This window comes from Canis lupus, chromosome X, assembly GCF_003254725.2.
Source record: "Canis lupus dingo isolate Sandy chromosome X, ASM325472v2, whole genome shotgun sequence".
Classification (NCBI taxonomy): domain Eukaryota; kingdom Metazoa; phylum Chordata; class Mammalia; order Carnivora; family Canidae; genus Canis; species Canis lupus.
The window spans coordinates 27,578,543-27,604,413 of NC_064281.1; the positions used below are offsets into that span (position 1 = coordinate 27,578,543).

Below are 25,871 nucleotides of genomic sequence, written 5' to 3' on the forward strand. Positions count from 1 at the left end.
CACTACTCCCTGCAACTACCACCTCGGCGCCACCAAAAATAAAGCCAAAGAAGGAAGTTTTATTTTAGGAGAAACCAAAAATTCGATCAGATTTCCCATATTTTCACTTTGCTTATACCCCTTGCAAATGATGAAGGACATTCCCTCTCTACTTGATGAAAAGTGGCAGTCTAACCTGTATCACCACATACAAAGACTTGCTTGGTATTTTATGTACAGTTTATTACAGAAAGTGAAATTATGTATTTTGCTTTAAAAAGTGATAGAAATCTTAAATCTGGGTCATTTCCAGCTCCTGCTGGACTACAGACTGTCTTACTTCTGGGCAAAGATCCCAGTGGGAAAATATAAATATCTCCTTAAATACCCGAGGGTACTTTAGAGCTTTGAAAATAAGGAGATGTGATTGGTAATGTGTCTTATTAACTTTGGTGCAGATTGAGGTAATGAACTACCTTGCTGATTTAACCATCAAGATGGATGGCCTCTTCTGTCCCAAACGCATCTGAAGGACACAGCTGGAGAGGCTGAATGTACTGGCTTTACAAGTCACCTTTGCAAAATAAAATGTAGTCTTGCAGCCTAAATTGGAGCTAAAAGCCACTCAGAATAACTGTTAAGCTTAACACTTGGAAATCACAGAATTCACAGTGGCTTTGAAGAAATTACAAATGAAAAAGGAAACTTCCATTTAAAATGGTAAATGGAGCTTATGTGGTTATCTCCCCCACCCCCTGCTTTCATGATACTGAAATGCTGGGTAAAATATTAAGGAAAACATTTAAGTTCATGGCTGCTCTGTGAAATATGAAAATCCTCCCATAGCAGAAACAAAGAGGGAAGTCAAGTGCATGCAGAGGTTGGGAGGCCAAGTTTAACAAAATACTGGCATATCAGAACACAGTATATTATATAAAAGCTAGGGTATTCGACACTAACTTGGGATGAGAAAAGGGGCACTGGTCTCACATATTCCAGGGAAATGTAAGAGCATAAAGCTGTGTGCTACTGATCCTGGAAACAAAATTATAAAATCCCCACCCCAAAAATTAAAAATAAATAAATAAATAAAATAAAATAAATAATAAAATAAAATAAAATAAAATAAATAAAATAAAATAAATAAATAAAAAATAAAAAATAAAAAATAAAATAAAATAAAATAAAAATAAATAAAAAATAAAATCCCCACCCACTGGAGTAAAAGGGATTAGCAAAGAAGATGAGAATCATTTGGATTTTAGTTGAGAAATAAGGATTCACCCAAAGAAACTGAAATCTAAGTTTATATTACACAAGAGAGTAGAACATAACATTTCTAGAACTCTGGTAGGAACATTAAAAAAAAAAAAATACTCGTAAGGATCCTCTGGCAGCCCAGAGCAGAAAGGATTTCCAGTAAAAAACAATTCTGACTACAAGTGAGCTCAAAACCAAAAAAAAAATATAATCCATGTTTGGAAATTTGCTGCCATTTGAGGCAGTGAGTAGTTTTAATGAATGGTAAAATTTGCAACTTATAATCTAAAGATGACACAACTGTAAGAAATTTTATAATAAATAACTTTAGCCTGGTATTAAAAGTTGCCAGTAAGATCTTCTTTCTTGAGACAGGCAACTAGAGTTCATACTTAAGAAATATTCATTTGGGGAATATAAAAAATAGTGAAAGGGAATAAAGGGGAAAGGAGAAAAAATAAGTGGGAAATGTCAGAGAGGGAGACAGAACCTGAGAGACTCCTAACTTGGGGAAACGAACTAGGGGTGGTGGAAGGGGAGGTGGGCGGGGTGTGGGGGTGACTGGGTGACAGGCACTGAGGGGGGCACTTGATGGGATGAGCACTGGGTGTTATTCTATATGTTGGCAAATTGAACACCAATAAAAAATAAATTTATAAAAGAAAAGAAAAGAAAAAGAAAAGAAAAGAAAAGAAAAGAAAAGAAAAGAAAAGAAAAGAAAAGAAAAGAAAAGAAAAGAAAGAAAGAAAGAAAGAAAGAAAGAAAGAAAGAAAAAGAAAGAAAGAAACTAAAGGGTGGGCAGCCCGGGTGGCTCAGCGGTTTAGCACCGCCTTCAGCCCAGGGCATGATCCTGGTGACTGGGGATGAAGTCCCACTTTGGGCTTCCTGCATGGAGCCTGCTTCTCCCTCTGCCTCTCTCTCTGTGTCTCTCATGAATAAATAAATAAGATCTTTGAAAAAAAAAAAAGAAAAGAAACTAAAGGACTAGGTTCCTGATATTCTCTGTTAAAAAAAAAAAAAAAACCTTCAGTCATATGTTTTAACAAGCTGTGGTTTAAACAGAGGGGGCTAATGGGGAGGCTGGTGGGGGGGATATGAAGAGAGAACTGAAAAGTGAGGTAATTTTTAAACATATTTTATCTTTTAAAGTAATCTCAACACCCAATGTGGGACTTGAACTTACAACGCCAAGATCAAGAGTTGCATGCTCTACAACTGAACCAGTGAGGTGCCCTTGATGCAATTTTTTTCTCATCTTTTTACTGTGGTGTTTAAGGGAAACCCATCTGGTCCCTTTTCTTTATAGGACCTAAAATAATATCGCTCATCAAATGGACAGGTACATTCAGAAAGAGTTGGTTGGCATGCATTCCCTACTGAGCTGCTGGTATGGCCAAAGAGGAAACAAGACAACTCTTCCAAGTTTCTGAGTGGTGAGAGTTTTGAAAGATGGGATCTGCCAGGGCTTGCTGGCTAAGCTGAAATGTGGTGGGGAAATAAGAAACCAGGGCATCATGGAACCATGGGTTTAAATGATGTAACTTTCAAGAGAATTTGGTTTAAGCCTACTGGCAAGAGTCAGCCTGAAATTTTGTTGAATACTCCAAGGTACCATGAATGAATAGATCTTTTTTGTTGCCGGGCGGGGGTGGGGTGGGGTAACAGTCTATATGAATAAGGATCCCCAGCAGACATCAAGTCTACAGAGAACATCAAGTCTACAGAGAACAAGTCCTCTAAGTGGTGATAACCTATAGAATCTGGTGACAACATACTCATCGTCACAGATGTCCATGCATGTTAATAAAAGGGTATAGCCACTGTGACCAACAAAGAAAAGGACATTGATGTGAAGAATGTATTTTCCACTCATTATCCTCCCTTCAATCAACACTATACAATCACTATCCAGGAACTGAGTGGGAGGAGGGGATGCTAAAAATCATTTTTTCTCACTCTCATCTTTGCATAAATCACTGAAGCCAGAGATTAATCTAAACTAATGGAAGATATTAACCAACTATGAGATCAAAATTTAAATAAGACTAAATTTTAAACTTAAAAGTGAATGAAGAGTCATGGGAACAGACTGCAAAACTGATTAAGAAGCCAACTACTAGGCAGAAAATGAGACTTGATATGGGTGCTTATAGTTATTGGAAAACCAGAACTTGCTCATGCTCATTACTCACTGAGACTTCTCAACAAAACAGTTGGCATAGGTTTAAATTGCTTAACAAAAGGAAGAAATAGAATTAATTATGCAAAAGCAGGAGATTACATAAAAAAGACAAATTTTCAAAATAACTAAGTAAAAATATTAAGAATTGGAAAATAAGGTCTTTGAAAAAATACAAAATCATATATACATGTGTATATAGGTAGATGTTGTACATAGAGATGAGTATATTTATACAGAAATAGTCAGTTGAAGAGATAATTTGAGAACTAGAAGACAAATTTCAGATAAATACATAGAATCCCATAGACAGACAGATATATAGAAAATATTAAAGGGAAGCCTTTATATAATAGCAAATGATGACAAATGGTAGCTACACTTGTAGTGAGCATAGCATAATGTATAGAGTTGTTTAATCACTATGCTGTACACTTGAAGCTAATGTAACATTATGTGTAAGCCATACTCAGAGAGAGAAAAAATTTGCTGTATCAGTGCTGGGAGCTACAGAAAATAAAACAAAGAATGGAAAAGAAAGGGTGAGATGACACCAAGTTCCACCAAGTCAGAACTAATTCACTATTAGATTACGTGAGGGAGGGACTTTTTGTAGATAGGAAATTGCTTTTTGACAATATTTAAATGAAACTCTTAAATATTTTCTTATGTTCTCAATTTCTTTACATCACTATTATCTTTGCTTCCTATTGCTCATGTTGTTCATGTAAAAGATAGGCCAGTCCATCAGAAACTGATTTTGGGATATGTTTTCTAAAGGAACCTTTTATTTTTATATTAATAGAATTTTCAAGACTATTGAGCTATCCCTCTATTTCTCATGTGCAATTACACTTACAACCTCTCTATCTGTATTGAAGTCATAAAGTCATACCATCCCTTTTTATTCCCTATCCACTGGTTTGGGATATATATGAATTCTTTATCAACTATGTTCATTGAGATGACTCAGTTCATGGAGGGGGGTGCATAATTTACAATCCAGCCAGTAAGCAGTATCTAGCAGCATTGGCTTATGGTGCTAGATAAAGTTTTGTGCTCCTTGACACAATCCTTAATTAGTAAATGGTATTTTCAAGTGAATTCTTTATCAACTATTTTCAGATAATCATAATCTAAGGAGTAAAACATGTAGAAAGGATAAAGCAGTACTTGAGATAATACATAAATACAATGTAAAATGTCCCCTTAAAAGTGCTAGACAACATGACTTGTGAAGAAACCTACAGTGCAGAGCGATTAGTAGAGACAATAATAATAAAACATACCTCGCCAAAAATACCTTTCTGATAAGATACTTAGGATTTTATGGACACTCAAATATATGAAAGAATAAAGACTAGTTTCTATAAATCTTGAGAAAACTGATGTATAACATTTTTGCGACCTAATAATAATGGTAACAAGAAGATTTAGAACTACTACTGCTCACATCTAGTGGGCACTAGGTGAAGTACTTTACATAGGATAGCTCATGTAATATTCTCAACACCCTATGAGACAGGTCATTTTTGTCTGTTTCATAGACAGGGAACTGATTTATACAATGGAAGCAACTGGCCCAAAGTCTCAAGCTTGTAAGTGCCTCTATGAAGAATGTGGGCCTAAGAGTTTTACAGCAGTGTTTCTGCTCTGAATCATTGTTTTATCATGTTTGAATTATTATGCTTCACATAGGATCATAAGTTTACACATAAGTAATAAAGATCAAGAAAAGCAACTGACTTCCAAGGTCTTGCATTTGCCATTGAGCCTGGTGCAGAGCCACTGGTAGTTGGTGGTGAGAGTGTCAAGTTCCTTTTTTAAGGCCTCTTGTGCTGCAGGTGGAGCCTGAGCTATGACACTATTGACGGACTCGGTTAGGAGTTTCACTTTTGCTTCTTTTTGCTGGGCCTCTTCTTTAGCTCTCTGAAAAATAGAGAATGCTCTCTTACTTGATAAGCAAGGCAATGGATTTATTTCCAAAATGCATTCCTAGATATCACATACTTTCTTCCCCACAAGATCCCTGTTAGGAGATTAAGAAAAAATAAATCCAATAGTGATTACAGTCACTTCCATAAATTTAGATTTAGTTAAAATTTGAAGTTAGAAGGAAAAAAAATTATCATCAGAATGTAGGATCCTCTTTAATCAGAGTGCTGGGCAAAGTAGTCAACATGTAGGTATATATTTGTGGTGTGCTCTCTCACCTTCTTTCATATACATGGTGTTTGTATGCATATATACACACATACATGCACACACATACATGAGACAAGCAAGAATCAAGTATTTCAATACTAACAAAAATATCCCATATTCTAGAATTGAAATCATTTCTAAATTACTCAAATAAATGATTAATATTGAAATTAGTACAGATACCATTATTTAAATCAAAAGATAATTAATATAGAAAAGTCTTATTAATGCTACATCCAGGGCCATGTTTTGAGAAAGAAAATTCTATTCAGTAACTGAACACATACAAGGGAGAGAGGAGAAGAGAAGCCCCTGAAATGAGGGACACCGTCCTGATACTCAGCTATGCCTTTGGTCTTCTTCCATGGACCATAAATTGTTTCACAGAATATCAACATCAGTCAAGGCTACTTTGTTACCATTGTGGATCATGACAACCATACCACTATACTCCATAATCACATTAGAATATATACAAAGCACAAACACTGTCCAAACTGTAAAATACCTAATACTTCCATGTCCCCATTAATATGAGTCTCTGCTGCTTCTTTATCAATTATACCTTCAGCCCCACTCTAGTCGTCCTTCCTTCTAGGACAGATTTATTAAGATATCCAATCGCAGAGTTATTCCCACTCATTGACAATATGCGATCCAAAGCAAAGCTCTTCAACTCTCCCTTAAATCATCTAACACAAACTCAGGTTCTTTCTAATATGCTCTAACTCATACAACCCACTGTTCCCCATTTATGTATTCTCTCTTGCTGCCAGAAGTACTAAACTCAACTCAACTTGTCCAACTATATGAATCTTGCTGGAGGTCTTTAGCTGGAGGGTATTTATACTTCTTAACTTTTGATGTGTTTGTGCATCTCTCTCTCTCTCTCTCTCTCTCTCTCTCTCTCTCACACACACACACACACACACACACATTCACAATATATCTTTCATTTGAGTTACTCCAAAGACCAATCCTGAGATGAGCTTTCAAAATGTGTCATGTAAAGCAAATACTGGTGTAGGAATGGGGAATGGAGACAGGAAAGGGAAGAGAGATTATAAGGGTATATGTAATAAGTTCAGGAATCAGTGTTGGTGACTAGAGTTTACTCTTGCTGGGAAGCCTTGGAAAACATGTCTCAGGATTATCCCACTCAAGGGTATAGAATTGGGGTATGGATACATCATCTCCCATCCATGGCTGAAGGCTATTGGGGAGATGTTATTTCATAGTAATGAAGCCTGACAAATAGGTGGGAAAAGTGGGATGCAGGAACCACAAAAAGTCCTTACATAAAAAAATGCAGGTTCTGGCAGGGGGAAGTTGGTCCCATATGCATTATAATGGTGAGGGCAAGGGGAGGTGGGCAAAAAATGGACAAGGTCAGGTATAAAGTGCCTTTGTATTTTTCAAGACAAGTACCCTATGCCTTTCAATTTATTCTCATAATGCCTTAAAAGTATATAATATGATAGGATGGCAAATGCCACATTGCTTTGAATACTAAGTGATTACCTTCATGAATTTTGATGCAATTGATTAAAAAATTTAGCTCAAAATTCTTAAATCTGTTTTTTTGCATTACTGAGTTTTGTTTCTACATAAACCATATTTTGACTATAGTAATTTTAGCTTACAAACAATTTTGTCAACCATTAATCACTAAGAACGTGCTGCTGTGTGCTATGTCAGACATGCTATATGTGCTACTTTGTTGCATCTTTAACAAAACCTTGTGAGATGTGTTTTGTCATCTCTATATTTGACATCAGAAAACTAAGTTCCAAATTGTTTAAGAAAGTCGTCCTGGAAACTACATCCTTTCTTTCTCATAGTTTCTGTTAAGCCCATCTCAAATCTTCCGCGAAATGAAGAAGTATGGTGTACCGGATCCAATGAATGAAATCACATTTCATACAAGTTACAAACAACCTATACAACTATCAAAAATGCAGGATGAAGAACACTTCCTTACTCCATTTCTCAGCTTTCATATTCTTTTTTTAAAAACACAAGCTTGGAAGCTGGGGAACATTCAGAGGAGAAACGGAGATAAAATTTGCCAATGAAAGAAAAGGCAGAAAGCTAAATGATTGGTATTATTTAGGCGTAATACTAACAAGAACTTATGTATTTTTTCCTCCCATTATTTCCGTGAATCTAACTATCATATGCTCAGACACCTTTCATTGCCAACATCTCAAACCAGTGGTTCTCAAAGTGTGGTTTCTTGGAACCATTTGGAACGTGTTCCCTGGCATCTCCTAAAAATCTGTTAGAAATAAAAACTCTCAGGTCCCACCCCAGACTCATTGAATTAGCAATTCTGGGGGTGGGGCCTACAAGTCTTTGTTTTAACAAGTCCTCTAGGTGACTGGGATGTTCACTCAGTTGTGAGAATCACAATTCTAGTCTGTCACCCAAACAATGAGAACAGCAAGAACATTTATATAATTCTGGTAAGCGTGAGCACTAGAGTTACAATAGTGTAAATTTAATACAAAATAAAGACAGAAGAAAGCACTTAAAACCGAAATCTCAGAGATCTTTGGAGGGTTTAATACAACGTTTCACCATTTAGTCATTTAGTCAACCTCCAAAAGAATTTTCAAGACAGATAATGCTTATCAAACACTCAACCAAACTCTTTCATGTTAATTGAAAAGTTTTGTTTACAGGGGGAAAAGAAGTCAGGAAAACAGCATAATCATTTTCAAGTAAAACACAGGAGATAAAAGTTAAGAAACAGAAGGATGTCTCTACTTTTACTCTGAGTAAATTAGGGAGAGATGTCTGAGTAGGTCTGCCAGTCTCTTTTGACAATAAAGATAAATTTGCTCTCAACATGAGCAGAGGTGGAAGCCTGGACAAGGTACCATCACTCTCCTCTGGGTAGCGAAACAGACCTAAGGAGATTCCAGTGACTGGAAGGCAAAGAATACAAGAAATTGGATCTTCTTGTCAACTCCCCTGACTGTTGTTGTCAGAGGCTGCCTGGGCATTTCCTCTTTTCAATATCACCCTCATCCTGGAACAATTTTGTAGCTAGATTAGTTATTTCAACAAGTAAATCAACGTGGAATAAATTGTTGGGTTACTCATTTCAAGAACTGTATGTAAAATTTCAAAATTTGAGACAGTCTGTTCTCTAGCACTGGAAAGAGAAAAGAATCTGACTGGGTGGTTAGCCAGATAGGCAAACTGCTCAGGGAGACAGGGAAAGGGGCCAGCAGAGGGCCAGAGCCAAACACAAAAAATGGGAGAAGTATAGCAGCTAAACACAAGCTCACTGCTGATTATCTACTTAAGGATCAGAGGCAGTGGCTACAAAATATTAGAGGAGGTGAGGAAAATTGCCACCAGGGGATTGGGGTGTGAGGGGAAAGGCAATGGGGGTGGCACATGACTCAAAAAGAAAAGAAAATGACCCCTAGTTCGTTTCCCAGAGTTAGCAGTCTTTACGTTCTGTCTCCCTTTCTAAAAAATAAATTAAAAAAAAAAAGAAAAGAAAAAAGAAAAAACATGAATAGCCCTTCTTTCAGCATCCTATTGCTTCATAACCAATTACAAAACTTCATAAATTAAAATAACAAAAATAGCAATCAAAAAAAAAAAGAAAAGAAAATGAAAGAAAAAATAGGAGAGTTTGGAGTAGTTTGGGATGGGATGGAGTGGGATGGGATGAGATAACATCTACCCAATAGTCTTGGTTCTACCACAGATAAAGCCTGCGACTATGAGTAAAGTATTCACCCATCTGGCGACTTTAGTTTTCAGATCAGCAAAGAAAAGTGTGGACTATTTTGCTTCCAAAGTATCTTATAGCTCTCACCATCTATGATGATATAATTTTCCTAAGAGTGACCTCCCCATTCAAATTTAAAATCATTAGAGTCTCTTGTTTGACACTGTCCAATGGCTTTCCCATTTCATTTTTCATGAACTCCTCCAATCCTATAAAACCCTGTTAACAGGTATCTACCCATCCCCTCAAAATCATTTCAGGTTACTTATCCTGCTTTACTCCCTGCAGGCTGGTAGGCCTCTTTGTCTGCCTTAGGATCTTTGCAGGAGCTCTTACCTCTGATTGCAATGTACTTCCATGTTTGTTTTTTTTTTGTTTAAGGCTGATTTTTTTCTTAGGATTCATATCTCAGATTATAATGCCTCACAAATACCCTACATGTCAACTCTTCCTAAAATAGCATTTCACCACCCTAACTTCTGCCTAAGCCTTAATTGTTTTTATTTCACATTCTTGGTTTAGTTTTTTGGCAAATTACCATGATCTCAAAGGAGTTTGTTTCTCCATTCACTGCCCGCTCTGTCTCCACTGGAATGTAGGTTCTAAGAAGTCAAGTGGTTTTTATGTCTTGCTCATCACTGTATTCAGTGTCTAAAAGGGTGTAGTAACTATACAATTAATGTTTGTTGCTTAAGTAAATGAATGATATATAGTACTATTAGATTAGAATCATTTACAGCTTTTAATCACCTAAAAACTATTCCTGTTTAAACACAGTCTTCCTTATGTGTTTTAATTTTACTTTCTATATGTGACTAAAGCCACATGATCCACTTGGAACAGCTTGGGATGGGATGACATGGATTGAAATGAAATATATTCAATGCTGTTGGTTCTACCACAGGGTCTTTGAACGCCCATTCTGAGCCAGGAAATTTACTTATACATAAGTTTCAATTCTCAGTTCATATATTCAAGTTAGAAAATGACACTGTGTAGACAAATTGGAGATAACACTGACTGTCCAGTTGTCCAAGGCCATACTGAAATGTCATTGCATAGATTCTACTTCTGGCCTTAACTCCCAGTCCTTGCTACATGCTAGATTCCTTGGTCCTATATCAGTATTATTTTTTATCCTACTGTTTGAGAAAAATTCTATGTAAACTCAGTCCTTTTAATTCACATTAAAGACCATCAGTTACCCAAATTCTCAGAAACCCCTTTAAAACACCAAACTAACACAGCCTGTTAGCTACATTTTCAACTGTCATTGCATTAATACTTGGCATATTTTCCATTTGAATTTTCATCACTAGAAACAGCTCATGTGAGTAGCTGATTCCAATCTCAATACTGTATAATGTCACGGGAAAAAATGCTCCTAATGGTGATTGTCAATATTTATATTTTGACCACATGCATTAAAATTAATAAACACCTAGTTTCAGAATCCATAACATATACCAAACTTGAAGCTGAATTCATTAAAAATCAACTTCCACCATTAAACCAAGGAAATAGCAGAGTGTAGAATCACAGTGTCAAGCAATTTGCATCTTTTTTTTTTCTTTCTTTGCTTCATTGTATTTGGTTTATTTTACCTTCATCTCTTCAACTGCTGTCTGTAATTCATCAGGGGTCTTGTATTCGAAATCTCTCTCTAGGTATTCTTCTTCAGCTTGTGTCATCCACTCATGCATCTCTGACAGATCTTTCTGAAGACTTACAGTTTTATCCAAACCTCCTTTTAAGGCTTCCTTCCTGGCATAGACCTTCCATAAAATAAACCAACAAGCAAAGCATGAATATTCAAAGTCACAAAACATTATCATTATGTTATTACTGAACAGTCTGTAAATAACAGAATCAGATAGAAAAGATGAAGCAAGATGTAAAAAAGTTCATATGAATGAGGAAATAACTCATGGCTATTGGTTATGCTTAATTTCACAGAGGTGTTAAAATAAGATATAGCCATTTACTTGGCATATGTAATAAAATGAACGTATTCTCCCATGACTATAATTTAGCTGTTGTGTGTAGCTATGTTTTTCTGTGAATAAAGAATAGAGAAAATAACTTTTCCATAATATGTTTCCATTGGATATGTAAATTTATTGGACAATTTCTAATTTTAATAAATCTGAATCTGACTCTTCCACTTAATTTTTTAAATATTTTTACTCTTTTACTTTACAAAATGTATCACACAAAATACAGTGTACAGTTGGAGGAAAAACTGTAAACATTTATACCCCCAATGTGGGAGCACCGAAATTTATAAAACAATTAATAACAAGCATAAAGAAATTCACATTGATAATAACACAATAATGGTAGGGGACTTTAACATCCCACATGCAGCAGTGGACAGATGATCTAAACAGAAAATCAGTAAAGGAATAATGGCTTTGAATATCATTCTGGAACAGATGGACTTAACAGATATATTCATAACATTCCATCCTAAAGCAGCAGAATACACTCTCTTCAAGTGCTCATGGGACATTCTCCAGAACCGATCACATACTGGGTCACAAATCAGCCCTCACCAAAAACAAAAAGACTGAGACCCTACCATGCATCTTTTCAGACCACAATGCTATGAAACTTGAAGTCAATCACAAGAAAAAATTTAGAAAGACCACAAATACATGGAGGTTAAAGAAGATCCTAGTAAAGAATGAATGGGAATATCAGAAAGGGAGAGAGAACATGAGAGACTCCTAACTGGGAAAGGAACAAGGGGTGGTGGAAAGGGAGGTGGGCGGGTGATGGGGGTGACTGGGTGACAGGCACTGAGGGGGGCACTTGATGGGATGAACACTGGGTGTTATGCTATATGTTGGCAAATTGAACTCCAATAAAAAAAAAAGAATGAATGGGCTAACCAGGAAATCAAACAAGAGATAAAAAATACAAGGAAACAAATGAAAATAAAAACAAAATAGTCCAAAACCTCTGGGATGCAGCAAAGGCAGTCCTACGAGGGAAGCTCATAGCAATAGAGGCCCACCTAAGAAGCCAGAGAAATCTCAAATACACAAACTAGCCTTACACCTATAGGAGCTAGGAAAAGAACAGCAAATGAAGCCTAAAGTCAGTAGAAGAAGGGAAAATTTAAAGATTAGAGCATAAATAAATTAAATATGTACATAATTACAAATTATATATACAAACAAACAAAAAAGCCACAAACCACTAGAACAGATCAAGGAAACAAGGAGCTGGTTCTTTGAAATGGTTAATAAAATTGATACACCCCCACTCAGGCTTATCAAAAAGAGAAAGAACCCAAATAAATATAATTACAAATGAGAGAAGAGAGATCACAACCAACACCACAGAAATACAAAGTGGCATGAACACTGTTGAATTCAGCTTTGAAGAAAGCCACGTATCAGAAATAGATCCAATGAGCTTTTGTGGAGGATTCGTTAACTAAATTGTGAGATACACATATGCACACAATGGGATACTATGTAGCACCAATACATTTGTACTGAAGTGAAAGTGGTTCGGTATATAACTTTAAGTTTAAAAAGCAGGTTGCAAAACAGTAAGTGTGGTAGTGGGAGTAGACTTGTGCTTTTAAAGCCTCACACATTTCTGAAATACTTTTTACAAATGAATGTATTACTTATTAACCAGGAAACTAGCAAAATTTTAAATATCTACAAGAAAATTGTGCATGTTAATCCCTTTGCTACAAAGTACCCTGTTGTACCCACTGAGGGAAAAAAATCTCAGTTTGGTACTGGAATAATTATATATTGCTTCGCTTTTACCTTAAAAAGGAAATCTAAGCCAATAACGTTAATTATTTTCTAAAAGAGTAAAAAATTAAGAGAAAAAAATTAAGTAGAGTTCTATCTTCTAAGTAATGGAGTTTTAGTTGTACAGTCTTAATATATAATGCATAGTTTTAGTGTAGTGAAGCTTTCATGTACTTTACCAAATACTAAATATGTGCAGAACCATATTAATTCTCCTTATTCTTTACAACCATCTTAAGCCTGATACAATTTAATTAAAACGACTTTAAATTCTTTACTCTCCTTGGTGAATGCAGTGCCTGATCTACTGAGAAATGTAAATAAATGCTCTCTGTGACATAGCAGAACAATATGTCTAACAGTTAAACTAATTAAAGTATAAAGGCTATTTGCATAATCAATGAGCCTATAATGGCATAAGTAAACAGGTTATTCAATTTCTACTTAGATGTTCTCTTGTAATCTTTTCAAGCAGTTGGCAAAGAGACAATAATATTAGAATGACTAACGGAACTTAGCCAAAGACTTGTAGTAAAATATATATATATATATAAAAATATATTATATATAAATATGATACTATTTAAACCAGAAGAAAGGGATAAGGAGCGATTTTTTTTTAAGGAAAATCAGGCAGGAAGTCATTCTGAGGTGACAGCACAAATATATTGAAAAGAACATCAGCTCTGAGATCAGGGCATCTGGACTCAATCATTAGCTTACTTAAGTAAGCCTGGAGACATCAACTTGTTTTTCTTTATCTCTGCTCTGTCACTAACCTAACAGGTGGACCAGATGATTTCCAAGGTTTTTTCCAAACTTAACATTCCACAGCTCTATGCCTGATCAGACAGAGATATGAAATTTTGGTGTTTCATATTTTAGAAGAATTTCTATATAAAGGTTTGGACAATTTTTTGCTCACCATTATCCTATCAGTGATGCCAACATTCTAGCATGAAATTGCCCAATCTATCCCCCCACAGTTTCAGATTCCAGGGCCACACCTCAGATTATAAAACAGAAAGTTCTTCATGTTTCCTGTTCTGGAATTTCTAAATCTAACATTCAGTACTGCCCTTCCTCATTCCACTTCTCCCATCACCCTGGCTTTATTTAGGTGTAACTGACATACAACATTGTGTAAGTTTAAGGTGTGCAACATGGGGATTTGATACACATGTATATTGTGAAGTGATTACCAAAATAGGATTAGTTAATACCTCCATTACCTCACGTGATTACCATTTTTTTTCTTTTTGTGATGAGAACATTTAAGATCTATGCTCTTAGCAATTTTCAAGTATATAATACAGCATTGCTAACTATAGTCACCATGCTGTACAGATCCCAAGAACTTGTTCTGTGTATAACTGAAAGTTTGTAACATTTGACTGAAATCTTTCCATTTACCTCACCTCCCAGACCTGTCAACCATCACCACTACTCTAATCTATAGCTCAGTTTTTTTAGATTCCACATATTCAGTAGGATCACACAATATTTGTTTTTTGACTTATATCACTTAGCATAACGTCCTCAAAGTCCATCCAAATTTATGCAAATTGCATGATTTCCTTTTTCCTCATTACTGATTAATGCTCCATCATATGCATGTATGTATAAGCGTATGTATATACACAAACATATATGTATATATGTATGTATACCACATCTTTATCCGGTCATCCATTGATGTACACTTAGGTTGTTTCCATATCTTGACTATTGTGAATCATAATGCTATAATGAACATGGAGATGCAACTATCTCTTCGAGATTTGGATTTCACTTCTTTTGGGAATATACCCACAAATCAGATTACTGGAAGCTCTATTTTAAAATTTTTTTTGAGGAACCTTCATACTGTTTTCCACAGTGTTGTAGTAATTTACATCCCCACCAACACCACACATGGGTTCCCTTTTCTCCACATCCTCACCAACATTTTTTATCTCTTTCACTTTCTGATGACTGCTATTCTAATAGATATGAGGATATATCTCACTGCAGCGTTGACTTGCATTTCCCTGATGATTAGTGATGTTGAGCATCTTTTCATGTAACTTTTGGCCATCGGTATGTTGTCTTTGGAAAGAGTATTCAGTTTCTTAGCACATTTTTAAATCATATTGTTTTGCTTTGTTTTATTGAGTTGTATAAATTCCTTATATATTTTAGCTAATAATCCCTTATCGCATACATGGTTTGAAAATATTTTCTCTCGCTCTCTAGGTTGTTTTTTAATTTTGTTGATTGTTTCTTTTGACATACATCTATAATTTTGGCTTGGGACACCTGGGTGGCTCAGCGGTTGATTGCCTGCCTTCAGCCCAGGGTGTGATCCTGGAATCCCAGGATCGAGTCCCATATTGGGCTCCCTGCATGGAGCCTGCTCCTCCCTCTGCCTATGTCTCTGCCTCTCTCTGTGTGTCTTTCATTCATAAATAAATAAATAAAATCTTTAATATATTTATATATATAAATATATACTATATATATAATTTTGGTTCGATGTTAAATTTTCCTTTTGTTGCCTGTGCCTTGGTGTCACATCCAAGAAAATCATTGCCATGACCAATATCAAAGAACTTTCTCCCTGTTTTCTTCTAAAAGTTTTATGGTTTCAGGTCTTTTAAGTGTTTGACACTTTTTGTGTTAATTCTTGTGGTGTAAGATAGGAATCTAATTGCATTCTTTGGTATGAGAATATCTATTTTTTCCAATACTATTTATTGAAGAGACTTCTCTCTTTCTCGTTGAGTATATTTGACTCCCTGGTCAAATATTAGTTGACTGTGTACATGAGAGTTTATTTATAGGCTCTCAATTCCCTTCCACTGGTCCATGTGTCTATATTTAGGCTGGTACCATACTGTTTCTATTACTACAGCTTGGTAATATAGTCTGAAATCGGAAGTTTGAGGTCTCTAAATTTGTTCTTCTTTCTCAAGATGGTTTTGGTCATTTGAGGTCTTTTGAGGTTCCCTATAATTTTAAGAATGTTCTATTTCTGAGAAAAAAAATGCCATTAGAATTTTGATAGAGACTGCAATGATTCTATAAATGGCTTTGGGTAGTATGAACATTTTAACAATATGAACTCTGATCCATCAACACAGGATATCTTTCCATTTATTTGTGCCCTTTTTAATTTCTTTCGTTAAAGTTCTATAGTTTTAATATTATGTATCTTTCACCTCCTTGGTTAAACTTATTCCTTAACCCTTTTGTTTTTGATACTATCATAAATGGGATTATTTGATTTCTTTTTCAGATATTTTGTTGTTACTGTATAGAACTATAACTTTCTGCATAGTTCTATGCATTGACTATGTATACTGTAACTTGTTTTAAGTTTTTATTTAAATTCTAGTTAGTTACCATATAATGTAATATTGGTTTCAGGAGTAGAATTTAGTGATTCATCACTTACATATAACAACCAACATTTATCACAGTGCCCTCCTTAATATCCATCACCCATTTAACCCATCTCCTGCCCACCTTCCCTCAGCAACCCTCAGTTTGTTCCCCATAGCTAAGAGTCTCTTATGGTTTGCCTCTCTCTTTCTCCCCCTTCCCATATGTTCAACTATATATACGTATGTATGTACATATTTTGAGAGAAAGCATGCATGCACATGAGCAGGGGTCTGGGAGGGGCAGAGGGAGAGGGAGAGACAGATTCATAAGTAGTCTCTGTGCTGGGTGTGGAGCTCAATGCATAGCGCAACCTCACAATCCTGAGATCATGACCTGAGCTGAAATCAGGAGTTGAACACTTAATGACTGAGCTACCCAGTTGTTCCATCTGTTTGGTTTTTGTTTGTTTGTTTGGTTGGTTGGTTTCTTAAATTCCACATGAGTGAATTCATGTGGTATTTGTCTTTCTCTGACTTGTTTCACTTAGCATACTACACTCTAGTTCCATCCATGTCATTGCAAATGCTGAGATTTTATTCCTTTTGATAACTAATATTCCATTGTATATGTATTCCATCTTCTCTCTCCATTTATCAGTAGATGGACACTTGGGCTCTTTTCATAATTTGTCTACTTATATACTGCAACTTTACTGAAAATGTTTATTATAATTTTTTTGGTGGAGTCTTCAGGATTTTCTATATATAAGAACACAACATCTGCAAACAGACAATTTCATTGCTTCCTTACTAATTTGGATGCCTTTATTTCTTTTTCTTTCCTAATTGCTTTCACTAGAATTTACAGTACTAATTTAAATAGGAGTGGTGAAGGTGGGTACCCTTGTCTTGTTCCTGATCTTAGAGGAAAAGTTTTCTGCTTTTCACTACTAAGTATGATATTGGCTGTAAACTTATCATATATGGTTTCTATTATGTTCAGGGGTGTTCCTTTTGTATGGAATTTATTAAGTATTTATCAGGAAAGGATGTCAAACTTTGTCAAATTTGTCAAATGCTTTTTTGCATCTACTGAGATATGCTTTTTATCTTCATTCTATTAATGTAGCGTATACAGTATGTAATAAATTTTCATGTTTTCTTGTCACTAATTAAGATCCATTAATTTCAGTTTGAACTCCTTTCAATATTTCTTCTAAGGTAGGTCTATGGCAATGAACTCCCTCAGCTTTTATGTCTCTATAAAAAACTTTCTCTCTCCTTCATTTTTGAAAGACTACTTTGCCAGATTGTGTATTCTTGGTTAGCATTTTTCTTTCAACACTTTAGATATATATTCCCACTCTCTCCTGGCATGTAAGGTTTTTGCTGAGAAATCCAATAAAAGCATTATAAGGTTCTCTTGTAGGCAAAAGTGTGAAAATGAGTAGAGGAAGCCTCATTTAAAATGGAGTCAGGAAGCCCTGAAGGGGGAGTTGTCACACATGTACCATTCCTTGCAGCTTACATAACCAGCAAGAAGAAGGAAACACTCTTCTTACTCCAGGAACAATGTGCTAACCAATGCCTGCAGCCGATGAGAAATTGCCACATCCTTAAACTAAACTCTTATCCTCCTCCAATAAACTTTTGCTCAAAACAGCCTTCCCCAATTTCACCCTAAAACCTAATAAAAGCTGACCTTACTTATGTCTTTTCAGACTTGCCTGTGGTTTGCCATAGTTTAATTACCCTGAATTGCATCCCCTCTCTTCTTTGAAAATAAACTCATTTTGCTGATAAAATAAATGGCTATTTTATTTTTAGTGGCTTTTGGGGAAGATGTTTCAGAGCTGAATTTTTATGGTGACTTACAAGCCTCATGAATTTGGATAGTCACATGTCTCTCCAGATTTGAGAAGTTTGCAGCCATTATTTCCATAAATAAGCTTTCTGTCCCCTTATTCCTCTCTTCTCCTTCTGGGACTCTAATAATTCACAAATAACTCCTCTTGAAAGAGAGAAGGGCACATAGGTTTATTCACTTTTTCCCCATTCTCCTCTGACCAGTGCTCGCTTCGGCAGCACATATACCATTCTCCTCTGACCAGACAATTTCAAAAGTCCTGTTTTCTACTTCATAGATTTTTTTCTTCCACTTGATCCATTCTACTATTAATGCTCTTTATTACATTTTCCATTCCTTTCATTGTATTCTTCAGCTCTCAGATTTGTATTTTTTTTAAATTTCTCATTTTGTTCATGTATTATTTTCCTAATTTAACTGAATAGTCCTTGTTTTCCTACAGCTCACTGAGTTTCCTTAGAACAACTATTCTGAACTCTTTTCAGATGAGCTGCAGATCTCCATGTCCTTGAGGTTGGTTACTCGAAAAATTATTATGATCCTTTGGTAGTAGCATGATTCCTTGATTCTCCATGTTCCTTGACGTCTGGCAACATTATCTTTGCATTCACAGTAAAAGTCATCTCCTCCAGTCTTTACTATCTGCCTTCAGAAGATAAATGCCTTCTGTCAGCCTTGCTAGGGATTCTGAGGCTAAGACCTACAAATAGGACTGTTTCACATACTAGCTCCCTCTTGTGGCAGAATTCTTAAGCTTATATGGCTTCTCTATCCTGCAAAACCCCAGACCAGGGACTCACAGCCTCCCTTTTGTTTTCCAGAGAATGGTGCTAAGTGCTCAGGTTTGTGGTCTCTCCAAGGCCTACAGATTTACAACAACCTTGTGTGGATGCTCATTAGCTTCCTACAAAAGCTGGCCGTTGTCACCATCCAGAGTATGCACAGAGAGTCAGCCACAGTACTGGGATGCGTGTGTGTATATGTCTTGTAAGGCACTGGGAGTGCTGTTGAAGTTGGGGGAAATCACCGGTCAGAGTGACCCCAGCAGCTGGTTGGCAGACCTCCTGATGGAATCAGTGATATTAGTATGGTATGTGTACTTTTAATACAATTCCCAGCCCTGGTTCCCAGCTGTTCTTCCAGCTGCTCACTACCCCTCTGTAGTGTAACTCACAGCTCAGTACCATGGATGGAGGAGAGAAAAATATGCCTCTTTAATAACATCCACATAGCTGGGGAAGCTGGACACTCACTCACATAGTCTTACCTTTCCACAAGGGAGAAATCATGGTTCTGAGAAGGGCTGTCTTGGCAAAGACCTATGCTGCCTTGGGGGAGGAGGGATGCAAGTAAAGTCAAACCTTTCCCTTTACCCTCTCCAATGCATCCAGCTTTAAGTGTTTTTGTTCCGACAGTGCATTATAACTTCTCCACTGGGCTCTTGGACTTCCACAAGGCTCTGTTTTCCATGGGTGATTGTCTAAGTCAGTGTTCTCTAGGGGCTATCAGACCATGGCTGAAAGGAGCTGGAGCTAGTTTATGGACTACTGCAGGGTGAACAGACAGGACTGAGGTCTGTATAACAATTACTAGATTTGTAAGTGGGTGAGATTCCTCCCAAGTACCTAGGCATATGGTGCTGGATTGCACAGCTCCCACAAAGGCATAAAGAGACAAGAAGACTTGAGTCAAAGGTTATGACTGGGATAAATGGAAAGATGGAGGTGCCATTTGTTGTTTCAGGAAGACTATTAGGGTAGGAGACTGAAGACTATGTAAGGAATCTGGAGGGCATGCTAGATTTAATCTGTCTATTCATCAGTATGGAGGCACTGAGTCGGGAGATGGATATGCAGATCCAGGATTCAAGAAAACATTCAGATTGCAACAAAATTGTGAAAGCAACAACTTAGAGACAACATTTAAAGCCACAAGGCTGAAAGAGTTTACGAATGGAGTGAGTAGTTATAAGGAAGAGAAGTCCAAAGAAGGAGCCCTGGAGTGATTCCAAGTTTAGAGGTCAAGGCAAAAGAACCATCAAAGGTATTAAGAATGGTCATGGAAACTGAAGGCAGACTAAGAGAGAACCAAGAGAAAGTGATGATAGAGGAGCCAATCAAATGAAGATAAAGACTAAGTAATGAATTTAATGATGCAAATTCACTGGTGACCATGACAAAAACCATTTCAGTGTAGTGATGAGGATGAAAAATCAATTAGGGAGCATTCAAGAGCGAATGGGATGAGTGGTATGAAAAGAAAGTTTCTGTAAATGGAAACAGAAATGGAGAAGTGAGAGGAGAGGAGGGATTGTGAGGCAAAAGGAGTATTTTCTTAAGATTTTATTTTTAGGGATCCCTGGGTGGCGCAGCGGTTTGGCGCCTGCCTTTGGCCCAGGGCGCGATCCTGGAGATCCGGGATCGAATCCCACATCAGGCTCCCGGTGCATGGAGCCTGCTTCTCTCTCTGCCTCTCTCTCTCGCTCTCTCTCTGTGACTATCATAAATGAATAAAAAATTAAAAAAAAAAGATTTTATTTTTAAGTAATCTCTACACCCAACATGGGGTTCAAACTCACAACCCCGAGGTCAAGAGTCATATGTTCCACTGACTGAGCCAGCCAGGTACCCCAAGTGGATTTTTTAATAACAGGAGATATTACAGCATAACTCCCTACTGATAGAAATGATCCAGTAGAGGAAAGAAAAGTATTTTTGATTCAAGAGGTAGGAGGATGTTCGATAGTAATGGTAATGACAATGGCAAGGTTAACAGGCTGGAAATGGGTAGCTGAGGTAGAGTGGAAGATAAAATTGTTGCAGGGGCTATTGAGGAACTGACGGCTCAGGAACTAGAAGCATCATCTGCAAAGATATTGAAATCCCCAAGAATTATGACAAGAATGACAGTAAGCTATTAAAATACTCAAGAAATAAGGAAGAAGGACCCAGAGATCTGTGGATGATTTTACCCAAAAGTTTTGCTGAGTGAGAAAATGACAATGATTTGCAAGTTACCTGAATAATATCCTTCTAAATCTCTAGGTCCAGTGTTTCTTGGTAACTATTATAAATCTATACCTGCTATTAATTAAAATATATAATTATGGGATCCCTGGGTGGCGCAGCGGTTTAGCACCCGCCTTTGGCCCAGGGTGTGCTCCTGGAGACCCGGGATCGAATCCCACGTCGGCCTCCCGGTGCATGGAGCCTGCTTCTCCCTCTGCCTATGTCTCTGCCTCTCTCTCTCTCTCTCTCTCTATCATAAATAAATAAAAATTAAAAAAAATATATATAATTATGCACTATTTATCTAGAAATGACACACATTTTATAATTTTACACATGCAAGCTTATGTCTATTTCATATCCATTTTTAAAGATTTTATTTATTTATTTATTTATTTATTTATTTATTTATTTATTTTTTTTTTTTTAGATTTTATTTATTTATACATGAGAGACACACAGAGAGAGGTAGAGACATAGGCAGAGGGAGAAGCAGGCTCCTCACAAGGAGCCTGATGTGAGACTCAATCCCTGGACCCAAGGATCATGACCTGAGCCAAAGGCAGATGCTCAACCACTGAGCCACCCAGGTATCCCATATACATTTATTTTATTTACCAAGCATGTACATAGTGGTTACCCTGTCTTAGGTACTAGTCTACACATTTTACAAAGACTAACTCACTTCAGGCAACCAGGTGGCTCACTCACTCAGTTGAGCATCTGACTCTTGACTTTGGTGCAGGTCATGATCTCAGGGTCATGAGACTGAGCCCCAAGTCAGGCTCTGTGCTCAGCTGGGAGTCTGCTTGAGGACTCTCTTTCCCTACCCTCTGCCCCTCCCTCCTCCACACTTTCTCTCTCTCTCTCTCAAATAAAATAAATAAATAAATGATTAACTCATTTGATCATAAAATTCTTATAAAGCAGGTGTTAATACTCTCACATTATAAAGACCTGGAAACTGAAGCACAGAGTGAATAAGCAGCTTTTCCAGGATCTCAGAAGTAGTTTATGGTGGGGGCAAGATTTAAATCAAGGCAATATGTTTCCGGAGTTCCTAGTCTTACACACTGTGTTTGACTCTCTATCCATGAGAAAGCCTCTTCATCTGTAAGAGTTTTAAATTTTATTAGCCAAGCATTTCAGGGAAGTGGGTCTGGACAATATTTTCATTGTGAAATAGGAGTTTACCTTAATATGAATGAGATCTTTATGTTTGTGTACATAGTTTGTATGCCCACTTCAAGTATCCCACTTGAATTCCAGATACATTTCTGATTGTCGACTTCTCCAAAGTAAACATGACCAAAATGGAAGTATTTTGCTCCTTCCTTAGCCCCCAGTCTTTCTTTCATTAGTTAAAGGCACTGTGGCCAACACTGTTGCTTAAAACAGGGAGCTCTGAATAGACTTTGATTTCTCCTTCTCTCAGCCTCTGGACTGGAAGCAGGCACTCTTTACCAGCAAATATGTCATTTCTAACAGGATCTGATTAAATGAAGAATGTAGTGTGTCATGTTAGAAAAGGAATAATAGTCAAAGATGGGTTTGAGTGTAGAAGCCCTGATAAGAAATATAACAAGGAAGAATTTGCCTACTAGGCAAAAATAAGAAAAAAAAATAAGACCATGTTATATAAACATCATCTTGAGCACACTGAGTGAAGTAAGCTTGCTGGAGACAGATTCTGGAGGACAGAGTTTCAACAAACTTTGAGTCACACAAGAATTTTGGTCCAGTTTGCCCAGAACAGCATATGCCTTCCACATGCTAATTACTATATATAATGGGAAAATACAAATAAATAGAGATAAATGTAAAATAATAAAAAAATAAAAAAATAAAAAAAATAAAAAAATAAAAAAATAAATAAAAATAAATAAATAAATAAATAAATAAATAAATAAAGATAAATGGTAATGAGAAACAGAGCAACAAGTATTGAAATCACCTCCATCTCTATGGAAGAACCTGGACAAATACTGGGAGAGGTTTGGACAGTGAACCAAACATAAATGTCACAAGAGGATTATACATTTCAAATTTCTTCCTGTCTCTCAATCTCTACTAATGTCCCCCCTGTTCTTTGCCAGTATTACTTCCTACCTGGACAACTGCAATCCCTATGTCCCTTGTGCCCCCTTCAGGCTATTCTTCATACAACAGGAATAAATTAAAAACAAATTCATGGAAACTAATGAGAATGAAGATACAACCGTTCAAAATCTTTGGGATGCAGCAAAAGCAGTCGTAAGGGGGAAATACATCGCAATACAAGCATCCATTCAAAAACTGGAAAGAACTGGGATCCCTGGGTGGCGCAGCGGTTTGGCGCCTGCCTTTGGCCCAGGGCACGATCCTGGAGACCCGGGATCGAATCCCATATCAGGCTCCCGATGCATGGAGCCTGCTTCTCCCTCTGCCTGTGTCTCTGCTTCTCTCTCTCTCTCTCTCTGTGACTATCATAAGTAAATAAATAAAAAAATTAAAAAAAAAACTGGAAAGAACTCAAATACAAAATAAAAAAAAAACTCAAATACAAAAGCTAACGTTACACATAAAGGAGCTAGAGAAAAAACAGCAAATAGATCCTACACCCAGCAGAAGAAGAGAGTTAATAAAGATTCGAGCAGAACTCAATGAAATCGAGACCAGAAGAACTGTGGAACAGATCAACAAAACCAGGAGTTGGTTCTTGGAAAGAATTAATAAGATAGATAAACCATTAGCCAGCTTTATTAAAAAGAAGAGAGAGGAGACTCAAATTAATAAAATCATGAATGAGAAAGGAGAGATCACTACCAACAGCAAGGAAATACAAACGATTTTAAAAACATATTATGAACAGCTATATGCCAATAAATTAGGCAATCTAGAAGAAATGGATGCATTTCTGGAAAGCCACAAACTACCAAAACTGGAACAGGAAGAAATAGAAAACCTGAACAGGCCAATAACCAGGGAGGAAATTGAAGCAGTCATCAAAAACCTCCCAAGACACAAAATCCAGGGCCAGATGGCTTCCCAGGGGAATTCTATCAAACGTTTAAAAAAGAAACCATACTTATTCTACTAAAGCTGTTTGGAAAGATAGAAAGAGATGGAGTACTTCCAAATTCGTTCTATGAGGCCAGCATCACCTTAATTCCAAAACCAAAGACCTCACCAGAAAGGAGAATTATAGACCAATATCCCTGATGAACATGAATGCAAAAATTCTCAATAAGATACTAGCCAATAGGATCCAATAGTACATTAAGAAAATTATTCACCATGACCAAGTAGGATTTATTCCTGGGACACAAGGCTGGTTCAACACCCGTAAAACAATCAATGTGATTCATCATATCAGCAAGAGAAAAACCAAGAACCATATGATCCTCTCATTAGATGCAGAGAAAGCATTTGACAAAATACAGCATCCATTCCTGATCAAAACTCTTCAGAGTGTAGGGATAGAGGGAACAGTCCTCAGCATCTTAAAAGCCATCTACGAAAAGCCCACAGCAAATATCATTCCCAATGGGGAAGCACTGGGAGCCTTTCCCCTAAGATCAGGAACAAGACAGGGATGTCCACTCTCACCACTGCTATTCAACATAGTACTGGAAGTCCTAGCCTCAGCAATCAGACAACAGAAAGATATACAACAGGAATACAGAGCAAAGTTTTGAACCATCACTTTAGATGATACCGCTTCTCTATCTAAAAGCCTAATCGTTTCTCAGGGCACTTGACAAGTGCATACCCGATCCTCACTGCACCTTATGAGACAGTTCATGACTTATTTCCCACCAGGTTTCTCCTGGCTCATGCTGCTCCACTTAGAGGCTTCCCTTCTGTTCCTCCTATATGCTCACTCTTCTCTCCCACTTCGGTCATTTCTCCCACTTCATTCCGTACCCAGACATTCCCTTGTCCCCATGACCAAGTGCCAGGTTCTTCATACTAATCAGGCATCAACTTCAATTCCACCTTTTCAGAAAAGGCTCTACCGACTACCCAAGAAAAAGCAGTTTCTCTCCTCCTTTAGTCCCATTCAGAGCATTCTGATTGCTTACTTCAGAGCATTTGTGAACATTAAAATTAGACATTTGTGTGATATTACACTAACACATTTACTTCCCATCTTCTCTACTAAACTATACCCTCCATGAAGATAGATATTTATTATGTTTATTCTCTTCCCTATTTACATCTGTTACAAAATGTTTAATAATACATACTGAAGTAAATATTCTATAAGTAACAAATAAATAGTAAAAATGTGTCTCTAAATAAATTATGTATTTTCATGCATATGATTAGTTTCCTTAATAACTATAAAACACAATAATGTAAAGATATGTATAATTATGAAACTCCTTCCCTCTATCCCTTCCTTCTTTTGGTGTGGTTCACTAATTTGTGAGTATTTTAATAATGATTATTGTTTATTTTAGAAATAACTAAAAATCTTGATTTTTTTTTTAAAT

General features: G+C 36.6%; 1 protein-coding gene across 15 annotated transcripts in view; it reads right to left on the bottom strand.

The window, feature by feature from the left end:
- The window catches only part of DMD (dystrophin), a 2,170,621-nt gene that overhangs the window by 1,293,209 nt on the left and 851,541 nt on the right, over positions 1 to 25,871 (bottom strand). For all 15 annotated transcript variants that reach the window (XM_025439443.3, XM_025439430.3, XM_025439477.3 and 12 more), the window contains 2 exons: positions 10,979 to 11,149; positions 5,165 to 5,347 (listed from right to left, as the gene is read on the bottom strand). In XM_025439443.3, the coding sequence (XP_025295228.1) occupies positions 5,165 to 5,347; positions 10,979 to 11,149 (354 nt within the window). The remainder of the gene's footprint in view (positions 1 to 5,164; positions 5,348 to 10,978; positions 11,150 to 25,871) is intronic.